The sequence below is a fragment of the Dermacentor andersoni genome, chromosome 2, assembly GCF_023375885.2.
Source record: "Dermacentor andersoni chromosome 2, qqDerAnde1_hic_scaffold, whole genome shotgun sequence".
Taxonomy (NCBI): Eukaryota; Metazoa; Arthropoda; class Arachnida; order Ixodida; family Ixodidae; genus Dermacentor; species Dermacentor andersoni.
Genome location: NC_092815.1, coordinates 89865169 through 89887693, shown reverse-complemented (window position 1 = coordinate 89887693; position 22525 = coordinate 89865169). Strand labels below are relative to the sequence as shown.

Below are 22525 nucleotides of genomic sequence, written 5' to 3'. Positions count from 1 at the left end.
CAGTTGCACTTTCTTTTGCTCTTGTGACCTGTGTTATTCTGTTCACAGTAGAGATGTTTCAGCTTGCCCAGGCAGCGGCTATGACGTCAATTCAATTGATGCGGCTCTACCAGCGGCTATACCAGCGGCTATACCAGCGGCCATACCATCAACACAATTCTCCTTTTTGTTCAAAACATCTCTAACCTATAACTGCACGTGCCAAGCTCATCACCTGAGTGATTAAATAAATCAATCATATTTTGAACAGATTTTGCATGGCATGCGTGCTGCATTCGCATTCTTTTTCCTTTGCCAAAGCACAAAGCACCTGGAGCTTTCTACAGGGCACCTGTCAGCGCTTACCGACAAGGTGGCGTTAACTTAAATTAGTTTGGGTTAGGCTAGGTTTGAAATATCGATGTACATTAAAGAAGACAGCGCCTAACTAAGACTAAAATTTGCAAGCGTAGCGTTCTGTTTAATTTCTGCTGACTCTGGGCCACCGTTGTATGGGTCATCCGATTTCAAGCGCAGCACACCCGACCTGCTTCGACGGGAAGCCGGCATACTTAGTCTCGCAAGCTTTGTGCATTTTGACGAGAGGTACAGAAAAATCTGTCGCCCACCGGTGATCATTCTACTTTGTCCCCGTCACTTGTCAGGACAATAGCGGTGGAAGACGGGACAGCGTGCTCACTATTTCTCTGACAGGCAGCCAGTTTTCTTTCCTGGCTGGATGAAATGATCCACAGCTTTTTCTTCAACGCGCAGATTTGTCAATACAGAAAACAAACGCTGAAATCATCATGGCCACTCTCTGCGCACTTGAGCTTGACACGTTCTTTTTTTTTAAATTATGGGGTTTTACGTGCCAAAACCACTTTCTGATTATGAGGCACGCCGTAGTGGAGGACTCCAGAAATTTCGACCACCTGGGGTTCTTTAACGTGCACCTAAATCTAAGTGCACGGGTGTTTTCGCATTTCGCCCCCATCGAAATGCGGCCGCCGTGGCCGGGATTCGATCCCGCGACCTCGTGCTCAGCAGCCTAACACCATAGCCACTGAGCAACCACGGCGGGTACACGTTCTTCCGTGGGGTGCCTTCTACAATGCGTGATACACCGGGTGTTTCAGCGAACACTTTCAAACTTTTTTTAAGGGTTGCCTGTGGCAGATAGTACAATTCTAGTTCATGAACTGGTCTACTCGAAGAGGCGGACATTACTTGCACAAGAAATTGAAATGCACAAGCGACTAATTAACACAGATGGAATAATTAAGCTTTTAGCTAATTACGTTATGGCCCGTATTGCTACAAATTCTAGCCGTGGAGTTCCAAGGTGGATCCACTTGGAACAAATTCTCCGGATGACACCAGTTTCGAGATATTAATTCCCGAACTTTGCAGAGACATGCATTGGCGTTCCAGTTACTTCCTTAACAAAATGTCGTTTATGCATTCAAGCATAAAAGTAACTGGAACACCAATTCACTTCTTCACAAATTTCGGGAATTGATATCTCGAAACTGGTGTTGTCCTGAGAATTTGTTCCAAGCGAATCCGCCTTGCGAACTCCACGGCTAGAATTTGTAAATTGCAATATGGGCCATATTGTAATTAGTAACAAACTTCATTAGTGATTTTTAATTAGTCGATTATGCATCTCAATTTCTTGTGCAAGTAATGTCCGCCTCTTCAAGCAAACTAGAATTGTGCTATCTGCCACAGGCAACCTTCAAGAATTTTCGAAAGTGTTCGCCGAAACATCCTGTATAATGATCTGATTAGCCGAACACCTTTGTAGCTCAAACGGTCAAGCAAATGTTTGGGAGTAGAATTTATGGGTTTATTCTAGCACAGCACGACTTGCTTATTTATATTGATTATTAAGATTGGGTTAATTGATTCATAAGGGAGCAAGCCTGCGACTCAGCGATGCTTCCATACGATAGCACGATACGTCGAGCAACAGCGGCGTATACTTAAATACGCTGTTCTGTGAGCAAATAAGATACCACCACCACTACCACCACCACCACCTAAGATAAAAATTTAGGCAACTGATGTTAGGTGCAGAAAAAGGGTTCCGCTCGCAAAAAATTAAACTAAATTTTAAGGCACCTCTTAAACACCTATCTTAAGGCACCGCTTTAGGGCATGTTTTAAAGTGTTTCTGTAGTACATTGAGTTTACCCTGCCGGCCCGCCCTGTGTGCCTCTCTATTTCACTCAGTTTCCGGTCTCCTTTCTCCCTGTTTCTCTCATCAACAATCTACAGCTGTGTAGTGGGAAACATGAATCTAAAATTATTGCTTATTGTAATTAAAGCATATCTGACCATCATCGCGCATCTGCCTTATTCTTTGATTCAAATAGTGCATGTAGCTTATACGTTTTCTCATGCGACCTTCAACCTTCATGTCTATTCAAAACACATGTTCGGTGCATCGGGAGACCATTAAGCTTTTACTAAAGGCAATGCCGGGGCAAACTTATCGTGCGCGCAACCAAATTTCAAGCCCGTCTAAAGCGCGTGCACGAGTGGCAACCCGGCAAAATTGGCCGCAGGGAAACGACTTATCAGCGGCTTCGTGCAACCACACAAAGAAGAAATGAAGACGAAACACTGCACTTGAAGTTTGTCATTTTTAATAATATATATATAGCTTATGTATATATATATATTTACAGCAATACAAGCATCAGCAACAGCAGCAGCAGTTTTTTCTTTTCTTTTTTTGTCGCGCGAAGAAAGAAAAAACAAGGGAAGAAAATATCCACTGGGGGTTGCGAGCTGGAAACATCTCACTACACAGAGAGTTAAAACCTCAAAGTCAAAACAGGCATGTGCGTCTGTGCGTGTCTCTTTTTTTTTAAAAATTTTCCCCACTGTTCAGCCCGCGCACTCGGTGTGCGTGGAGGGAAGGATTCAACAGCGCGCGCACGTCTGTGTGCACAAAAGTTACGGACGAGGGAAAGGAGGAGACGCGGTGCGAGTTCCACGAAGGACACAAGGACCAGGAAGGAGGACCACATGGTTAGCTGTCCTTTGAGTGTCCTCGCTTGTTGTCCCCGCTGGTGTTGAGCAGCTCCTTCGTTAGGCGCGTTGTCACTGGAGACGCAGCAGTCCCCAATGTCCAGGCGGGATTGCCGCATCCATCCAGCAGCGAGCCATAGGTTTGGGTCAGAGAAGGCCACGTCGTCGGCCACGCGAGAAGGTCTGACGGGGCAGAACAAACGTCTTTAGTTTCCACTAACTTCGGAACTGGTGAACCGGTGCTGAGTGGTTAATGGTTAATCTTTTCCCGTCATTTGCGACAAACATATAGACACTGGCTGGGGACTTGAGCAACATAGGAATGATCGCCCGACGTGCTAGATGCGTCGGTTGCGGTCACTGCTGTTTGCGGTGGTCGTCCCGGTAACTACACATAACGCAACGTGCCTTTGAGGTAACACGATGGTAAATGGGAGGCACATGTTTACACGCACGCGGGACATTGCACTATACACACAGCGAATGCATCGAGCAAAAATTCTACCAGCAACTGAAATGACGTTGCCTTTGCTCGTATGAAATAATTTTCACTTTCTTAGTACCTCCTCTCATAGAAATAGACAAACCATATGGTGCAATATAGTGCATTATAGCGCAATATAGTGCTCTGGTTTCATAACGTTGCCTGACATTTTCGACTCGGTAACGGTCAATAAACAGCCACGAAAATAAGCCAAAAACAACGAGTAACTAAGAGCGTATGTTATATTTTTATTGATTGTGGATTCTCTTCCCCGTTGGCTTGTAATCTGAAACTTGCCCTAAATTAGCCATCTGATATGTCACTTTTTGCGCAAGCAACCATATTCGAAATTATGCTCACTATTAATCGTGGGCTGACTATAGATATCTGCCCTAATATAAGTAAATGGTATCATCAAACATACACTCTTCGCGAATGCATCGTTAAAAAATAAAGAAAGGAAATGAATATATGAGTGTTTTTATGCCGAAAAGAAGGAAATCATTGTCTTATGAAGGCTGGTACAGTGTTTCTCATCACGAATTGCTTGTAAACAACTGCTGAAAAGTGTATGAAAAGAGGAACCAGGGTCTTTCGCGCTCACACACACAAAAAAAATTACATCCTGTATTACTTCTACCTTGAAGTTTAGTTGGCACAGCCTAATACCCACAGTGTAGTTTTTATGATAGCAAGCTCCTAGCCTAACGATTGCGTGAGGGCAAGCCCCATTCTAGGGCATTCGGCGTCATACTTCTTGCTTTTACTGCAGATAAACAATGACTAATCGTTGCTTTTAGAGTCGTTATTCACATACTACTCCTGACTCGTACTTTCCTGCCACTCAAGCGGCCTATAGTGCAGTAGAAAGTCGATACTCTTACTGAATGGGAGGTGCTGTAGCAAAGTTCAATATTTGTGTCCAAGCGATGACGTCATCAAAGGAATATCTACAACAAATGCGGCCGAAAGACACTTAAGACCGTATTACACAATAACAGAAAAATGAAATTAGAAAATACACACATACATATAAAAAGAGACCAGCTCCGCTCATCATGTTATAACGCACAGCACTGCCCCGTGAGATGCGTCCAGAGAAAAAGCGTGGCTCGACTTGCGCTCTTCCCACCCCCACCTGCAGTGGCCGCGTGTTCTGCGCAGCCGCCGGACGGCGTGGTCACGCGCACGACACCAACACGAAGAGGCACCGGTCACTCACGATTGCCGTCGCATTCAGAGCGTATCTCGGTGGTCGGATGGAGCATTATGCCATCTCTCCCCTCTTGACTATTTCGACGAAGTCACCTTGAGTTCCTCGGTCACGAAGCAGACGACGCTCACAACGTGTCCAGTCTCACCGTCGTATTTCCCGAAGCACTGTGACGCACGTCCCTCGTGCGCTACGAACAGAGCTAAGCGTTCGCTGTCTTTTCCAATTCGTCAGAGACGTTAAAGGGAACGAGAACCGCGAAAAATACCTTCGCCTGTCCGAGTAAGTCTTGCGCGACACTGCGTCCCAGAAATTTCAGAAGAAATACCGACACCTTGACGCACGTGCAGGTTGCATCCTAGCAGCAGCTAGATTCCAGCGACCAACACCGGAGGTTACGGGATAAGGGTGAGTTAAAACTGAACAACAAGTCAAAAAGGAATGATACACGAGACATTTATGCCATTTTTGCAGGTGCATATCTTCTATGTACAGGGGGCGCCAACATTACACCGTTACCCGAGGACTTTGTAGAACATCAACAAGAAAACCGGTCAGCCACACTACGGCCACGATAGCCAATGGTCGATGCATCTGGAAGATTAATTAATTGAACAAGACTTTTCATATACTCTTGAGGTGTTAACTATTTTTCTTTTGCGAAATGAGGTTTACGGTACAGTTGGGTTAGTGTACCAGCGCAAGTGATTTGTGTACATGGGGCCGCCAGTGTTGCTTTCTGCTTTTTATCACACCCAGACACATGTCAACACAACTTAGGAGCCGAACTATACTTGCTCGCAGCTACATTTCGCAGCTTGTAAGTGCCAAGTTGCAAACGGGGACAACGCACTCTTTCTCTCGTTTTGCAGTCTGCTGCCGTTCACGATAAGAAGTAAACCAGATGGAAAATTTGATCATATAAAAAGCCAACGACAACAACAACAACTGTGCACAGACGTCGAGTTGGAGATAAGGAAGAGCGAAATTCTGGAGGTAAGGTTTCACAACTCTATCCGCAAAGTGTTGCGCAAATATTAAAGCCAGATACACAGCGCTCTTCCCGACAAACTGCTCAACCTTCTGCACTCACGTTCCTGAGAAAGTTGGCATCTTGCGATTTATTTTGCGTAATGCTACCTTTAGATGCAGTGTCCCGTTGCCTGTGTTATTCAAAATAAACCTGCAGCACTCCCCGTGGGCGCTGATGTCGAATAAAAAGGCTTATATTTTCTTAGCAAATTAACGGTGGCGCCGTCTTTCACTGCTACGACGAATGCAGCATGCGTCGTGTTTTGTCGTAACAGCAATAGAGGCTGCCGTTCTTTTCGTCGATATACTTATTTGTGCACCGAATTGTCCCAGACGACACCCAGTTGGTGTATTTCAGAACGAAACAGGCAAATACTATATCCAAACAGGATAATAAATGAAATACAGCGTGGAATGCCACTTCCCGTACGAAATTAACTTGAGTGCGAACGAGCCAATGGCCGAGCCTAAAGAGCCGTGTATACAAAAATTACTCATTCGCACGAAATTCTGTAGAAAAGTGTACTCCCTAGCAGAAAATATAAAATTTAATTAGAGAAGTAAGTTGGGTTTGCTGGTGCACCCTTGACGAAATACAGCGCACACACAAAAACGGAAACAAAGGCAATGACGACACTACAGCGCTGTGGATCCGCCTCGGCCTTTATCTGCGTTTTCGAGTGCGCTGTTTTTGTTCGCCAAAATATATCAAACGAAGGCAAACTTTCTAACAAGAGAAAAGCGTAGTCATGAGATATGTTGCACTACCCTCGTTCAACAGAGTACTCGAAGCCCTGAAATATATATATGTGACACATACGGTACCTTGCTTGTCTGTAAGACATATGACACTGGGTGTGAATATTAGGTCATGTCTCCTAGTTTTCAACCAGGTTCTCGTTTCAAGTGCGCCGTAACTCTCTTGCTTGTATAAACACTCATCGTTTCCGCAGGATTTCTCATTCTGGCTCGAATGCAGAGCGACTGCAAATACTGGTAATGATGTGAGACAGGCGAAGGTAGCTTTCACCGCGTTCTTTCTACTGTATGTCGAATTTCAGTCGGTCGTCATACGACAGTCGGTTAGCCAATACAAGCATTTTTCGCTCTCAGGACACTGTGCATCCCGTTAAGGTGGTGAACGTCTCGTCGGGCCAACGTTTTCGCAGCTCCAGACAGTTTTGTTGGCCCAGCCTGAGAGCCGGCGCCGTTGTCTTGCACTCATGCCGGTCTAACGTCATATCGTCGCCTTCTTTGTAGCTTTTGTAATTATCAATTTTTCGCTCTCCTCTAGGTACGTAAATGTCCAATCTATTAGCCACTGTGCCACCAGACTAGAGTGCAGAGCGCAGAGTCTTCAGGATCCACCACCAGCAGAAGAGTCTCGCAAAACGGCCGCCGTTAACTGCGAAAAAGACAGAACCGGCAGGAGGTGCATTTAGAACAGCGAAAACCAGATGGTTTCGAATGTAATCTGTTTTCAGAATGTGGCTTTTCTGGGTTCTTTGATGGTACTACTTCTCAAAACTCATGTACAGAATCCAGAAAAGTTTGATGACGGAACAATTTTTAAGAAGCATCGGCCTGCTCACTTTGAGACGTGACGTCATTCAGTAAGCTTGACGGCCAACACGTCGATGCAGGTTGAGGCAGGATGGGGCAGACTTCGATTATCCTTTTCGACCCTACTAGATGACGTCACAGTGAGAGCGCGTACGCTCTTTGTTATACATGATGCATACTGTGACTGCAGAAATAATCAAGAAAGGAAGCATGAAGTACCCTGCGTTACACAGTCAAGCTTCTGTTCCACTCCCTCCCTAAACCAGCAATAACTACTTCGGTTTGACGTCATTCTGTGCAAGTTCCTTCTGTTAGCCCGAGTAAGTTGGCTCAGTGTGAGGCCATGCGTGCTGTGTTAGCAATTGTTTTGTTTCAGGCATATTTTATAGCGCACGTGCTTAATCGGCTCCTCGGTGCTGCATATGAGTTGCCGTCACGTTGTAAGATCGTATGGGGTGAGGGGAGGATATATTACCCTTCGCTCCTTCAAAAGGCCTCAAGATTGCGTATCTGTTCCCTCTTCCTTCGTTCACATGCGTACTTGAAATTTGGAAGCCAATACACGTATCCCAGCCATCTTGATCAATTGTAATGCCACCAATTTTAACCCCGGAGCAAGGACTTGGCGATAACAGTCGGTGTAAATGGTGATGGTAGAACACGGTAGTATTTGAATTTGGGACCGATCACTGCGAATTTAAGGAAAACGTTAGGTCACGTAGTAACTTTCCCAGCCGGTACGAAGGAACAACTCTGGCGTCTCGCGCCGTTCACCTAAGAAGACGGGAGAGTCGGGAAAACAGTCCACGGCAGCGCTGGAACTGCGCGCGCCCCCTCCACACGACAATGTACTCACGCGAAGAAGTGGCGGCACGGTCAGAGGCGAAGCGGAACCCGGACGACCGCTGGTGGGCTCCCTGGACGGTCTCCTCGGAGCTGAGGGCGACCACGCGCGACTGCGTGGCCGTGCACTTGAGGCGCAGTCCGTCGCTGTCGCTGAAGTGGCGCGCCTCGACGCGGAACCGAAGTCCCAGCACGGCAGCCTGCGTGCCGTCCGCGTAGCGCACGTTCGGGAACCGCACCGCCTCCGGACCTTTCACCTGGGCGGGAGCCGAAACGGAGACGCCCAAGCAACCGTTGGATATACTGCAGCGGGGGGTATTCTGTAAGAGTCCACCTAGTGGACTGCCCATTTCGGCCGCTGCTGATTGGCTAGGGCCGCTTGTCTCGTCCTCTCTCGTACAGCTGCATCCAATCAGCAGCGACCAAAATGGACAGTCCACTAGGTGGACCCTTACAGAATACCCTCCCCCCTCTCCTTCCCCCCCCCCCCCCCCAGCTAGCTTCGCTTAGTCATTGCCGCCATCGCCAACAGGCTGGGTTGAAAAATACTAATAATAATAGAATTGAAATTTACCAAAGGGGATGGGTACTGCACAATTCCGCAACGTCAAATAGACACCTTTAGCGAAAGTGGAAAACCGACGTGTCAGAAAACGACGCAGAATCGGAACCTGGTAGCGAAACCATTTTCGAATTTCTGCACGAGCTCACCATCGCATCTAAAATTGTTTCAGTTTGGTTTTATTATTTTTTTTCATGGCATGTTTATAAACGGGCATGCCAATTTTGGGGAGCATCAGAAGGTCCTAATGTAAACACTGTCAGGGGAGCTTCCTATTATTAGTACACAGAGAAAAGCAACTAATGCTGCAAACCCTAATGGTACGAAGCTTAAAAGACAAAAGTGCAACCTGTAAAAGGCACACGAACAATGAATGAAAATAAAGCATACATTAATTGTTTAAATATAGCAATAGCGAATAATAAAGCAACATAACAACCAGCATTAAGAATACAAAAGTGCTTTGTAGAAAAAGTAAATAAATAAATAAATAAATTAATTAATTATTTAAAAGAAATTAAAGAATAGCACTGCTTTATATTAACATACACAAAAACGTTTGTGGTGTAATGCATACAAAACACAATCGTACATGTAAGAATGTCATGTACGTACGATGCAGGCATCGTACATGTAGAGTATCGAATATGCATAAAGGAAAACACACTATGCATCCTACAATAAATTATTCAAATTTTAAAATACGCAGTGATTACCGCGGATTGGAGCAATAAAAATGAAATAAAAAAGGAAATCAGAATGATAAAACGGGAACACCAAATTATTCATGAAAGGCGTGAGGATTTCTCAATACAAAGGATTTCACTGAAATAAACAAAATCTGTCGCTTAAAAAACACGAATTGGTGTTTTTTATGCGAATTGGTGGAAGATGGTGGTAGCTTTTGTAGAGATCACTCTCACCAGAACATTATAAAAAATTATGACGTCACGTCGATGTCGTCGAGCGCAAATGCCTGACAAGTGTTTTTTTGTGTGCCGTCTTTTTGTGCATGCCTGTATCAACCATTAGCGAATTCTGCACCAAAGACAGATTTCACCGTTCTGTGAGCTGCATAAATATGCTAGAGCGTGTAAAGCGGACAAATTTGATATGTTACTCTATATTACACTGTAGTGTATATTATATGAATTTTGTCCGCTTAGATGTTCTAATATATGCGGTTTACGTAATTGTGATATCGTTAATTATTACGGAGTTACAAATTTGCAGGCTTAATAGTCGAGTTTTCTTACAATTGTTGATAATGTAAATTGAAGATATACTATCTACAGCTACTACATTTTATTTTCTTATCTTAAATGCAAGAAAGTTCGTAAAAATTGGTGCCGTGGACGTCGAACAATACTTTTTGTTTCCTATGTTTTTTAGTAAGAGGTCTCAAGCTGAAGCTGAAGAAGTCTGCTCCGCGTTACAGGCAATCCAACCTCCTTCTGGACAAAAGGAAAAAAAATTATCGAGCACTTGTGTGCCGAATTTATTACTTTTTAATATTTTTTATGTACAAGGGCAAGCAATAAAATAAAAGAAGTAAAATGTGATGCGATAGTGTAACTGCTTACCCTGTTTAATGATTTTGCGTTTCCCTCTCTTTCTGCACTTAACGATGCGGTCGATACGATGACATTTACCGAAACATTTCTTGGAAGCTCGCAAATGTACGCAAGATTGATCAATGCTTAATGTTTTGTACTGATCGAAACCGGCACCATCGCTTCCTCTATCAAGTCCCGCCATATCGCGTTCGAAAGATTAGCATACACAGTAGCTGATGGCTTGACTAATAAATTTGCTTGAACCTTGCATAGGCGCTGCTTGCGACTGAAAGCATGGAAAGAAAATAGTTGAAGGAAAGAAAAAAGAAATCGACCATTGCTTTGGGAACACCGCACCTAAATTTTTATTTTCGTCAACAGCAAACGCTTAATCAATTGGAAATGCAGTTCAAGTGAAAATGAATTGCATTGTTGAGTTACCCTATCGCGCAAATGAAAAAAAGTAAAGGTCAGCCTCGTGCTGCTACGCCAGAAATTGCACGTGGAAAGAGAAATCTCCAGCAGGTCAAGCTTATGGGCAAACAGTGGCAACCAGCTTTTCATTTCGTGCATGAGTGCAGAAATTTATGCACTTGGGGTAGTAATGATGTCAGGAAAGAACTAATGCACTCAAAGCGTAGTTTCGATGGCCCTAGAGGTTCTCGTTGTTTCTGATTTCGCAAGAAAGCTTACCAACATTGCTTTACTGTATTAGGGATTCAGTCGAACTTCTGCATGCGCGAGCCTTGCAGCGATGTGGTAGTTCTGGACAACGTATAGTGCCCTTAGTCATTAAAGCAGTAGTACATTAGTTGCCAGCATAAGCTTGTGCTCCAAATGACGGTCAGTAGCACAACCACACGTGAGGCAAACGATGAGAAACAATGTTTTCTTTATTTATCTTGTTGCTAGCCATATGTCGTTGGTATAGAGCAACATTAGGTATGCACATATACGTATGTAAACTCCCGTTTCACAACTGGTTATAGCATAGTTTCTGGTGCTTTTCTTACAAAAGAAAAAAGAAAGAAAGAAAAAAAGATAGACGCCCCGAGCAGGGGATTCCAATGTAAATGTCGCAGTAATTGCACTGCGATAACTGAGGGATGATGACATTGGTAGAACATTCAACCTGTTTGGTAAACAACATATTAAATGTTAAACAATAATCGAGCACAGCCACACGGCCTGCGTCAAGGAAGGCCACTTCAAAAAACTGTGGGACGCCTGTGATGTGCTTGATCACGGGAGAGATAAAAAGATAAAAATCTTATCTCGGGTAGTCGCCGAGCGTGTTGCAGATTTTGCCGTCGTCGGCTTTCTTCCTTGCGAGCCACGAGCGAACGACGTTGCATCACATGCTGTGCTACAACATAATTCATATAGTTCACTTACTTTCAGTTGAAAGCTGAAAGTAAGTGTGCACTAGTTCGCGAACGGACTTGAGTGAAGCTTTTTATATGTAATATGTACCTCCGAGATGTGATTTGGCTCCTTTCTGGCTCCTTTTTGGGTCCTTTTTGCGACAACAAGGCAACCTTGGTGTTTGCGCTGGTTCATCTGATCTTGTTTGAAGCCTCTTGTGTGTCTTGCCTAATCAAGCAAAAGCTAATAAAAGCTGAAAAAGACGCGAAGGTCGGCTAGGGAATCTCAGAGCCAACAGCCGTCATTCGACAAGTGCTTGATGGCCAAAAAAAAAAAAGAAAGAAAAAACCGTCTAAGCAACAAGTCGCTTTGACACAGCATGTTCTTATTGTCACGTAGTGGTGACGGCTGTCGCAGGGGCGATGAAGACGGACAAAAGTTCGTCAACAGAAAACTGTTTATTGGGCTCACTTGCGCCCACAATGGACTAAATTACCCGGCGGCGGCGAAGCGACCAGTGTGCTCGGCGGTCGTCGAACAGAACGCCCGCCGCTGTCGTCTGCGCTCAATTTAAAGCTGCTAGCGAGCTTTCTAGATAAAGCGTGCAAAGTACTAGAACATTCTGGAACAATCTAGAATCAGCTCTGTCTGGATGCTATCAATCGGGATAAATCTGGGCGCGTCTTGCGTCGCAAACGAAGCGATAAAGCGGCGTGGCGGCAGATATGAAGAATGAGCAAGCACTGCAAAGATTCGCGGCATTATAGTTCTGTAAACGCTGCTGTTTTATCCGATACTACAGGGAATCCTTTCAGCACTCGTATAAAGGGAAACCACACCACATGCGCACTTATTACTTAATAATATGGCAACTTATTATTACTACTTGGTATTATTATACCTAAACGCAAAATTTTATGTAGTTGTGTTCACGCCGCTTTATACTGATGTTTTCTTGGCTATGATCTCAGTCAGCTGCATTTGCTGCACTATTCGTGGCTTTCGTCATACGTACATTTGTCACGACGTAGGGATTTTCACGTAGAAGATTCCTGAACTTGTTCAGTACGAACAGATTTCGAAAATAAAGGCGAAGCGTATGCTCTCTGTAACACACAAACACACAAAACGCTTCATAGGAATTCAATGACATATAACTAAAACAAAATATGACTTATGAGCACCTCTAGATATCAAGTCAATAATTAGCCTTTAATCTATATATTATCAAAGTCCACATATCACCATGGTTCGTGTGGAGTGTCGAAGTTCATGGCCAAAGGGGTACAGGCGTCGAGTGGGCTGCGACTGAGTTATTCCGCTGAAGATAGGCGGCCAGACGACGTGACAAGGCGAAACTGGAACAAAGGCCAGGAAGGTGCAGAGAGGCTGTGTTTGATGCTCCGCTGAATGCCCAAAAGGCTTCAAGTGTTGAGCTGCAGTATCAGGAGAACCAGACAGGGGCAGGAGCCAGGACCCATCGGCCGCGGGGCTTCTTCTTCCGCCACTGCTGCCTTCATCTCTCCGCTTCTTCTCTCGCAAATGGCACCCCTTCTCCGCTATATAATCACGCCGTCAGGCTCTCCAGTGTTTCTTTTTTGTCATGATGTTATGCCTGCCACGTTGCGCGATCCCGCTCGTGTATTTCTCGTCGTCCTCTTTCCTTCAGGAAAGCAGCATGTGCACCTTATGACAACATAACAAACCGCTTTTTCGCTTGCTTATTTTCTTTCTTTCTTCAGTTGACTTCACATGTTCACCTTTCTCTCTCTATGTTGTTACAACTGGCTGGACGCTCTTAACAAATTGCAAGTCCCATTCCTTTGCAACGTGTTTCTCATCGTCCTAATAAAGGTACCGCTTTGCCACAGCATTAATCTGTATGTGGCAGAGCACGCTCTACAGGCACTGTTGTACCATTTGGTGTAATGTTTTCTGGACGAATATAGGGCACAAGGAATCCGACGCGAAACACAACGCACCTATTTATTGAAAGTCACTTGCACCGGCATGTTCTCACCAAAGAAGGCACACCTATCTATTAAATGTGGAGCACTTACCTCATGATCATTGACGAACCATCGTAGCTCAACAGGGTGCTCTGTGATGATGGACGTGCAGTTGACATCGACATCGTCGCCAACTTCGTAGCGCGACTTCTCACTGAGTATACGGGGGCTGTTAGACTCCTGGGGAGCTGTGGAAAGTAGATAAAAGAAGAAAAGCTGAAGCTGCCTCTCTTTTGAGACATGGAAAGCCGAGAGGTTCATGATTAATAATGTGTTGTCGCCGCGCATGTAAGTTGTTGCCTTCTTTAACTCAGTCCTCACTTCGACTCTCAATCCCTGCTTCCTAATCCAACCCCCCCCCCCCCCCCTGCTGACTTCCGTTCAGGTGTCAGCAGCCAAAGCTAGAAAATTACAATGCGGTCAGCAGTAATTTCCCTCTCTTCCTTCTCATTTATTTATTTATTTATTTATTTGTTTGTTTATTTATTTATTTATTTGTGTATATAATTTTATTTTTAGTAAACAATCAATTACTACTACTATAATTATTCAAAATTAGGCGGCACACTTTAAGCTCTAAAAGGAGTAATCAAATTGTAGAGATGGAATGAAGCAGGGTGGAGAGCTGCCTAAGTTTTAAACAGCGCCTGCATGAAAATAAGTTGTTATAGCGATATTACATTGCTAAGGCTAGTGGTTTTTTTGTGGCTAAGCCCTCTGTTTCATTAACAGTAAGTAACCCTGTTCCTATACCATTAACAAAAGCACGCTCGTGGTTATCGACGATCAAACCACCTTTGTTGATCGTAAACAACCACGAGCGTCCTTTGGCTTTATGATGTGACATGTTTTTTTTAACTTTTTGTTGTTTTGTTTTTGCAGCCTTTACAATGATCTCTGCTACATTTCAAGCCAGCCAAGCCAATGTATTTAGCTAAATGAGTGTCACTTACTTCTCTCCATGACGTGGTATTGCCTCTTCTGCACGTGTGGCCCTATACGTATTTATTTATTTATTTATTTATTTATTTATTTATTTATTTATTTTCAATACCCTAAAGGCCCCGAGAGGCATTACATAGGGGGGATACAATTCACACATGATATTGTAATAAAAATGACTGAAGGCAACAAGCACAGATTTCGGTAGAAGAAACACTTTGTAAAAGAAAGATGAAAAAAAAAAGAGGGGAAAAAAACGAAAAGTAATTTGGGCGAGAGTACATGGTACAATTCATATTTGCTGTACATGGCACTTTTCAACAAGGCACAAGTGGCAGGTGGGTGCGGGTAAATCGAAATTTAGAAATTATACATATATGTAACACAGGCCAGTCAAGAAGTGGCAGCTGAACATTTTATACATTTAAAAATGTGCGCAGGGCTGATTGGAAGGCAGACGGGTCAGTGATTGTTACAATATCTTCAGGTAGGGTGTTCCATTCGTTCACTGATAACACGAAAGGGGAATTTTGGAATTTTTTGGTCCTAGCAAATATGGGAGCCACTTTGCATACATGGTCATTGCGGGTGGACAGATAATGGGCGGGTAAGATGGGAGCAGATGAAAAAGATGAACCACTATAGTAAAGGGAGTGAAAAAAAGACAGACGGAAATATTTCCGTCGTGTGTCAAGATCCGGAAGATTAAGGGTCTGCTTTAATGCTGACACACTTTGATATGGAGAGTAGGAGCGCAAAATAAAGCGGGCGGCCTTATTTTGAATTGATTCGATGCAATCAGAAAGGTTAGCTGTGTGAGGGTTCCAAATAATTGAGGCGTAATCGAGGGTTGTTCTGACAAGGGAGATGTATGCACGAAGTCTTGTGTCACTGTTTGCAAGGTACAGACGGCGTTTTAAAAAGCCAAGTTTTTTTATTGCCTTGTTAGTAATATGCTCAACATGCATGGCCCAGCTTAAGTCAGATGTAAGAATAACGCCCAGATGTTTAAAGGAAGAGGTTCGTTCGAGTATGCAATTGCGTAGAGTGTATACGTTAGATGGAAAGGTTAGCTTGGAAGAAAATGTCATGACCTTAGTTTTCTCTGCATTAATTTCCATCTTCCATACGCGACACCATTCAGCTAATGTGGTTAAATCTTTTTGTAATGTGGCAACGTAATCAGGGGTGGTTATCTGTCTATAAATTACACAATCATCGGCAAACAGCCGTATTGTTGAAGTTATATTCGTAGCTATGTCATTAATATATATTAGGAATAATAATGGGCCTAACACTGACCCTTGAGGTACCCCTGACCTAACGCGGCAGAAAGTAGATTGGTTGTTATTAATAGTTACCGACTGAGAGCGACCAGATAAAAACTCGTTAATCCACTGGGTAGTTTTCTCATCTAACTTAAGGCTGTTTATTTTCATGATTAGCCGTTTATGGGGAACACGATCGAAGGCTTTCGAGAAGTCAATAAATATTGCGTCAGTATAAAGCAAATTGTGGAAACAGTCATGTAGGTCAGTGGTTAGTTCGAACAACTGTGTTTGGCAAGACCGTTTGTATCTGAAGCCATGCTGATTTTTAAATAACAGATTATTTGCATTAAGATGACTCATAATGTGGGAGTAAATTATATGCTCAAGGAGTTTACAGCAAACTGATGTCAGTGAAATCGGGCGGTAATTGCTTGGACATGAGGGATCACCAGATTTGAATATAGGTATGATATGGCCAGACTTCCAATCATCTGGAACACAGCCGGCATCCAGTGATTGTTGGAAAATTAAACACAGTATAAATGCTGATACGTGGGAAGTTAGTTTTAGTAGTTTAGAACTGATGCCATCCGGTCCAGGACTGGAGCTAAGCGGGAGCCTGTCGATAGCCCGTGATACACCTGTTGCAGTAACGGTGATGGGCTCGCTTGGATGAGTTATCGTAGAAAGAGAGACGGTACAAAACTGGTCGAGTGGCGGTTCGTCGGTAAAAGCTTGACTGAAAGTGTTGTTCAAGAGGTCACCACATGCTTCATTGGGCACCATGCAGCCATCTGCGTCCTTTAGGGTTATTGCAGTGTCCGTATCTTTAGGGTTAATTACACGCCAAAACTTTTTTGGATCAGACGTTAACAAAGTGGGCAGGGTATAATTGAAATAATGATCCTTAGCTTCTTCAATTGTTTTTTGTGATTCACGAGCTAATTCTTTATATTTCTTCCACGCATAATCAGTTTTGGTTCGCGAGGCTTTATTATACGCTCTTTTCTTTTTATTCAGGCAATGTTTGACTTTTTTTGTAAACCAGGGAGCATTTGTTCTTGACGTGAATGAAATCTCAGGGATGCACGTATTTTCGATTTTCTTAAGGAAGTCACGGAACACTATCCAATTGTCATTAGTTGAACGATTAATGAATTCGTTTGAAAAGGAGCTTGCAAACTCGGTTAGCATGCTATTCATTTTTCCAAAATCTGCCTTTCTGTAATTAAGTATGCGTTTTAGCTTTGTTGGTTTATTAGGAAGTGGGAGTGGGTGCGAACAATGTACTACTCTATGGTCACTAATTTCATCAAGGACGTGAACTACAGCATTAGTCGGATTGTTAGTTAGGACTAAATCGAGGGTGCGTTCGCCTCGTGTCGGCTCCTTTACCAACTGAGTTAAATGAAACAAGTGTAATGTTTGAAGGAAGCGAGACACCTCGAGCCGGGCGGGTGTTAATGGCGATGATGGCATTGACCAGTTAATAGCAGGGTAGTTAAGTCGCCGCCAAGCAACAAAATACACTGTGGATATTTGTTATAAATAAATTCAAGCACACTGGTCATGTGGTCAACGAAATCGGGTTTGCTATCAGGAGGCCGATAACATACGCCGATGATGCATGTGCGACCTTCAAATCGGGTTTTTACAAAGATCATCTCAAGAGGGGTATCAATAACTACAAGAGAAGGTTGATACGCAGTCCTTATTGCTATCAAGACACCACCTCCTCTAGACAAAGTTCTATCTTTACGAAATATTGAAAAGTAGTCGGGAAGTGACAACTCGCTATTGCGTATGTCACCCCGGAGCCAAGTTTCTGTGCATAGTATAATATCAGCAGAGCACGTGTGAACTATTGAAAGTAAAGAATCAACCTTATTTATAATGCTGCGAAAGTTAGCCAGAAGAATAGATAAGTTATGTGCCTTTCTACTGACAGGCTCGATTCGTACAGTTTGTCATTCTGAGGCCCGTGGTTGTGGTGTGTCTGCCTGAATTACACGGGCAGAAACCGCATCATAGCAGTAGATGTGCCCTTTAAGCTTCAGTTTGTTGTACCGTATCGTGTAGCGGTCATCCTTCCCTTTATTTTGTTTAGCAAAGTCACGCAGCATTTTCTTTGCAAACTGTATTTTTGGGGGAAAATCTTCCTCAAGCCAGATCTTAGGTTCAACATCTCTAATACCCCCTTATAATACAACATCATAATACCCCCTTAAACGTAGCAAAAGTTTCAGTTGATAAACAGCACCGTTCCGTTCTCTCCTCTTTCATCTTAGTCGTGTTATTGCGTTGTATCTTCAAGCCGAAATAATGAAAATGCTAAAGCGGTAAAATTGGAGCAATTATAATGCAAAGTACAATCATGTGCTAATGCTGGAATTTGTGGAAGCTGTACTAAGCACCACAAGTTTTCGCCACTAGCATGAGTTTTATGATTTACAAATGGGAGGCAAAGTCAAGGAAACCACGGCACACAAAAAAACAACATTTCTTTTAGCACAGCTGTGAAACGCGGAATTCTCTCAATTAATTACATTACTTGAACAGGCGCGTAGGCTGTACCCTTTGAATTGAGCCTGCTTGTCTAAGCTGCGAAAAAAAAAAAAATCTGACACCTGTGATCTCCGCACTTTGTGCACGCGACTGTACATACTGATAAAAAATGTTCTTTATTCCTTCGTACAATATGCATCAGATACCGTTTCTAACTACATATGACGCTTAGCTGCGTTTCGTACTTTAATGTAGTGCCTGCTGTCTTCCTTCCGTGCATAGAATTATCAAAGGAAAGTTACGTCCGCACCAATAATTTGTCTTTTCAGCTGTGCACCAGACAGAGGTTTTTGATATCTTCATTACTGACATATATCGATCGCTCTTTCGAGTGTATAGCGTACATTGCTGTTAGCTCTAAACGAAGTCATAACTATCTGGTCTCAAGAAACAAGGACAAACGACTGGCAGAACAAAGTGTGTGGTAATTATACTTCTGAGAAGCGAGACCTAACTTATAAATGCTTTCGAACTATTTCAAGCTTTATATTTTACCTGATATTACCTGGATTGAACCTTGCAATTCGATTCTGAATATATCGAATTAGGTGAGGTTATCAAAATTTTCTATTTTAAAGAATGGAGATGGAATAAAATGTCCCTGTCTACAAGTTTTCCATATAAACAAACGCTCCCAAGGTTCTACCAAAAAAGCGATATTTAATTTTTTTGTTAATTTGTATACTGAAATACACGTCATTGGCGGCATAGTATGTCCGGCTCGCCTAAGAACTAGTTTACAGAAACGGCACGTACGCTGTGCTCATAGCCTTATATATGTATATATATATATATATATATATATATATATATATATATATATATATATATATATATATATATATATAGTTTGAAAAGGAAGCACCTTGTAAAACTGTGAATCTTTGACGATGTACACGCGCATAAAAAGGAATACGCCTACGTGCTAAATCGATCGAAATCACTGCAGTATACTGGTAGTGCTGCAACTATTCCCGACATGCATATCGTTTCCAAATAAGGCAATATTTTGTTATAGTGTTGCGGTACTTAACGTTTATTATACATGTCACGCAACTTCCATTTTTCTGGCCACGTGTACTTGGTTCAAAGCGAACTGCAATTTTTTTATGCCAAGAAGTTCTTATATACGAAAAAAGTAGCACAAATACATCGTGTAAAACTGAGACATGAGCGACTCTGTCATGCTTAGTCGACTGAGGTAAATCTCGCGGACCTCCTAAAAGAGATACCGTATCTAAGTATACCGCATGCCAGTCGAGATCTTACTTTTTTGTCCATGAATGCGGTTGTTCGTTTTGCTTCAGTCAAGTAAAAATTATCTGTCAATATATTTTTATTATAAAGAAATTTGTCATCTCAAAGTAAACGATGACAGAAGTTCGTACACGTGGCCATGCCAGAAAAGCAAGATAGTATGGCCCACAGCAGGAGCAAGCTGTCCACTCAACTGTTTAAAATCGATAGTATGCTTACGCAACTTGGCATGGTAACGTCCTCGCGCTGCGATAAATGCTATGATACGTGTTCAAAAAAAATTGTCTCTCTTAATAACAATTTTTCGATTTTCCGTTCATAGAAGCACAATGAACTGGCAGCGATGTAGGCATAAAATTAATGGTAGTTATGACAATACGCGCTCTGGATTTGCCTGATCCTGAAATATTTCATAATAATATGTTCAGAGATAATCGAAATAGAACTGAAATTTGGACGAGGTGGTAATTATTCCTTGTTAAACTGCAGTGCGCTCAAAATACGAAGGGGACAGGCATGTTTCACAGGTAGCGCCTGTCCTTTTTCTTGCCTCACCTGTGTCTTTCGTTCAATGTCTCGTTTAATAACGTTTAGAGACAGCTCTGAAACGCCATCAGCATTTTTATCCTCTGTTGATCATGGCGCGCGCACGTACGTAGCTCTTAAGTAAAAATTTCAGCAAATGATAGACCATAACATTGGAAGTCGTCGTAGCGTAGCAACTAGCAGTCAGCAAATATGCAGTACTAAAACATTATGGACAACTTTTCGTACGCCCATATACGTAGACGCAGCTCATAGAGCTCAAAACTAATACATAGAATATACCACGTTTTCTCACTAATGATAAATTACAAATGTCTTACAACCTGCCCCATGTTCTAAACACTTATAAACACACAATAGGATACACCAAAGCTGAGCTGCGGAAATATTTTGTTGAAATAAGATTTTATGTCTTTTTTATGTTTTGCTTGATTACTCTTACATAATTCTGCTCATTTGTATGACCATCTGAGCGTTTTTATTTTCGAGTTTATTGTTTAAATTGTTGTGCAAAGATTATTAGACTTTTTATGTACAACTGGTTAATGTTTTGTCTTTATTGACTAACTATTGTATGTGTGTCTGATTTCTGTACGACTCGTGTGCTACTGCTTGTAGGGGGTTTCTGGACATAGTCAAGCCTCATGCAGCTTTTTGCCAGAAAACCCTCCAGTTGAACCTGGAAAATAAACTTATATACTTATACATACATACATACACACACACACACACATACATACATACATACATACATACATACATGCATACATACATACATACATACATACATACATACATACATACATACATACATACATACATACATACATACATACATGCATACATACATGCATGCATGCATGCATGCATACATACATACATACATACATACATACATACATACATACATACATACATACATACATACACACACACACACACACAGATACATACGGGCGAGCGGGCGGGCGGGCGGACGGACGGACGGACGGACGGACGGACAGACAGACAGACAGACAGACAGACAGACAGACAGACAGACAGACAGACAGACAGACAGACAGACAGACAGACAGACAGACAGACAGACAGAGACAGACAGACAGACAGACAGACAGACAGACAGACAGACAGACAGACAGACAGACAGACAGACAGACAGACAGACAGACAGACAGACAGACAGCTATAACCAATTAGTGAAACACAGGACTTGTAAAGAAAAGAAAGAGGTTGAGACATCAGAAAGTGCAATCACATAATGTACAGGAACCTACTACTGACATGCGCCCAAAAAGGAGGAGTGCAGACGCGTCACAGACAGTGCAAATTGGAGCTGCAAACGTCGCACAATCACGACATGCACAACCTTGCGACCAGAGGCTGCGGCCTTTTCGGATACCTTACCTCGACCGCTGGGCGGTCCTTTGTCTCCGATGACGAGCTCCTCGCTGCTGCGCGAATGAGCCTGTGTGACGAACGACGTGCATTTGAAGCGAATCACGTCGCGCGACACGTGCTCAGGCCGCATTTCGAAGTGCAGCGTGGTGGACGTGCTTTGCAGCCCGTTCTCGTGCCGCGTCGTGCCAGCCCGTGTCTCGTACTTTGCAGGGACCTGCGCGATGGGAAACAGATCAATCGTGCACAGTTAGCCGCCCAGGCATTAGAATTGTGAAAGGGAAATAAGAATTCTTAAGGGGCTGAATAGGAAACGTTTGTAGCGTTTACTTGTTTTCGGTGCGTCGGCTCGAAGGCAGAAGAGGACGAAGAAGTCGCGTGTTTGGTGCGCCGCTTGTTCCCCGATCACCATATGTTCGCCAGTGTGAATGTTAACATATATATTAACATGTGGCGTGACTGCACTTCACTACCTACGCCTTGTATAGTTGAGTGACCCCAAGTCGCGCTTTCCGGCTCTTATGTGCCTCTTTCACTCATGATATCATTCCCTTTCCGAATTTCGGGGTCTTCGACGCATGCAGGATTAACTTACAACCATTAGACACGCGGGTGACAATCTAGTTGCAAGGAAATCTGGTCCTAGTTATACTTTTGCGTTGTTGGCAGAACTGCAGTGAGTTCGGTTTGTTCGAGAGGTGCTGACTTGAATGAAAAGCTGTATATGCTAGCCTGGCTGATCGGCACCAATCACATGACGACGAGGGAATCAAGACAGCCTCAAAAATGAGTCCTGACCTTACTTCCAGATAGGTTTACACTAGATTACAAAATCTTAAAGGACGAGATTTGTTCCCCTACCGTTCCTGTTTCTTTCTTTATTTCTTTCTTTCTTTCT

The 22525-nt window shown here is 43.1% G+C and overlaps 1 protein-coding gene across 1 annotated transcript in view; it reads right to left on the bottom strand.

Annotated features, from left to right (window-relative positions):
• Positions 1-2616: 2616 nt before the first annotated feature.
• The window catches only part of LOC126541650 (cell adhesion molecule 4-like), a 355930-nt gene continuing 336021 nt past the window's right edge, over positions 2617-22525 (bottom strand). The window contains exons 5-8 of the mRNA XM_050188504.3: positions 21637-21844; positions 13700-13836; positions 8170-8413; positions 2617-7155 (exon numbers count right to left, since the gene is read on the bottom strand). Of these exons, the coding sequence (XP_050044461.1) occupies positions 7085-7155; positions 8170-8413; positions 13700-13836; positions 21637-21844 (660 nt within the window). The 3' untranslated portion in view covers positions 2617-7084. The remainder of the gene's footprint in view (positions 7156-8169; positions 8414-13699; positions 13837-21636; positions 21845-22525) is intronic.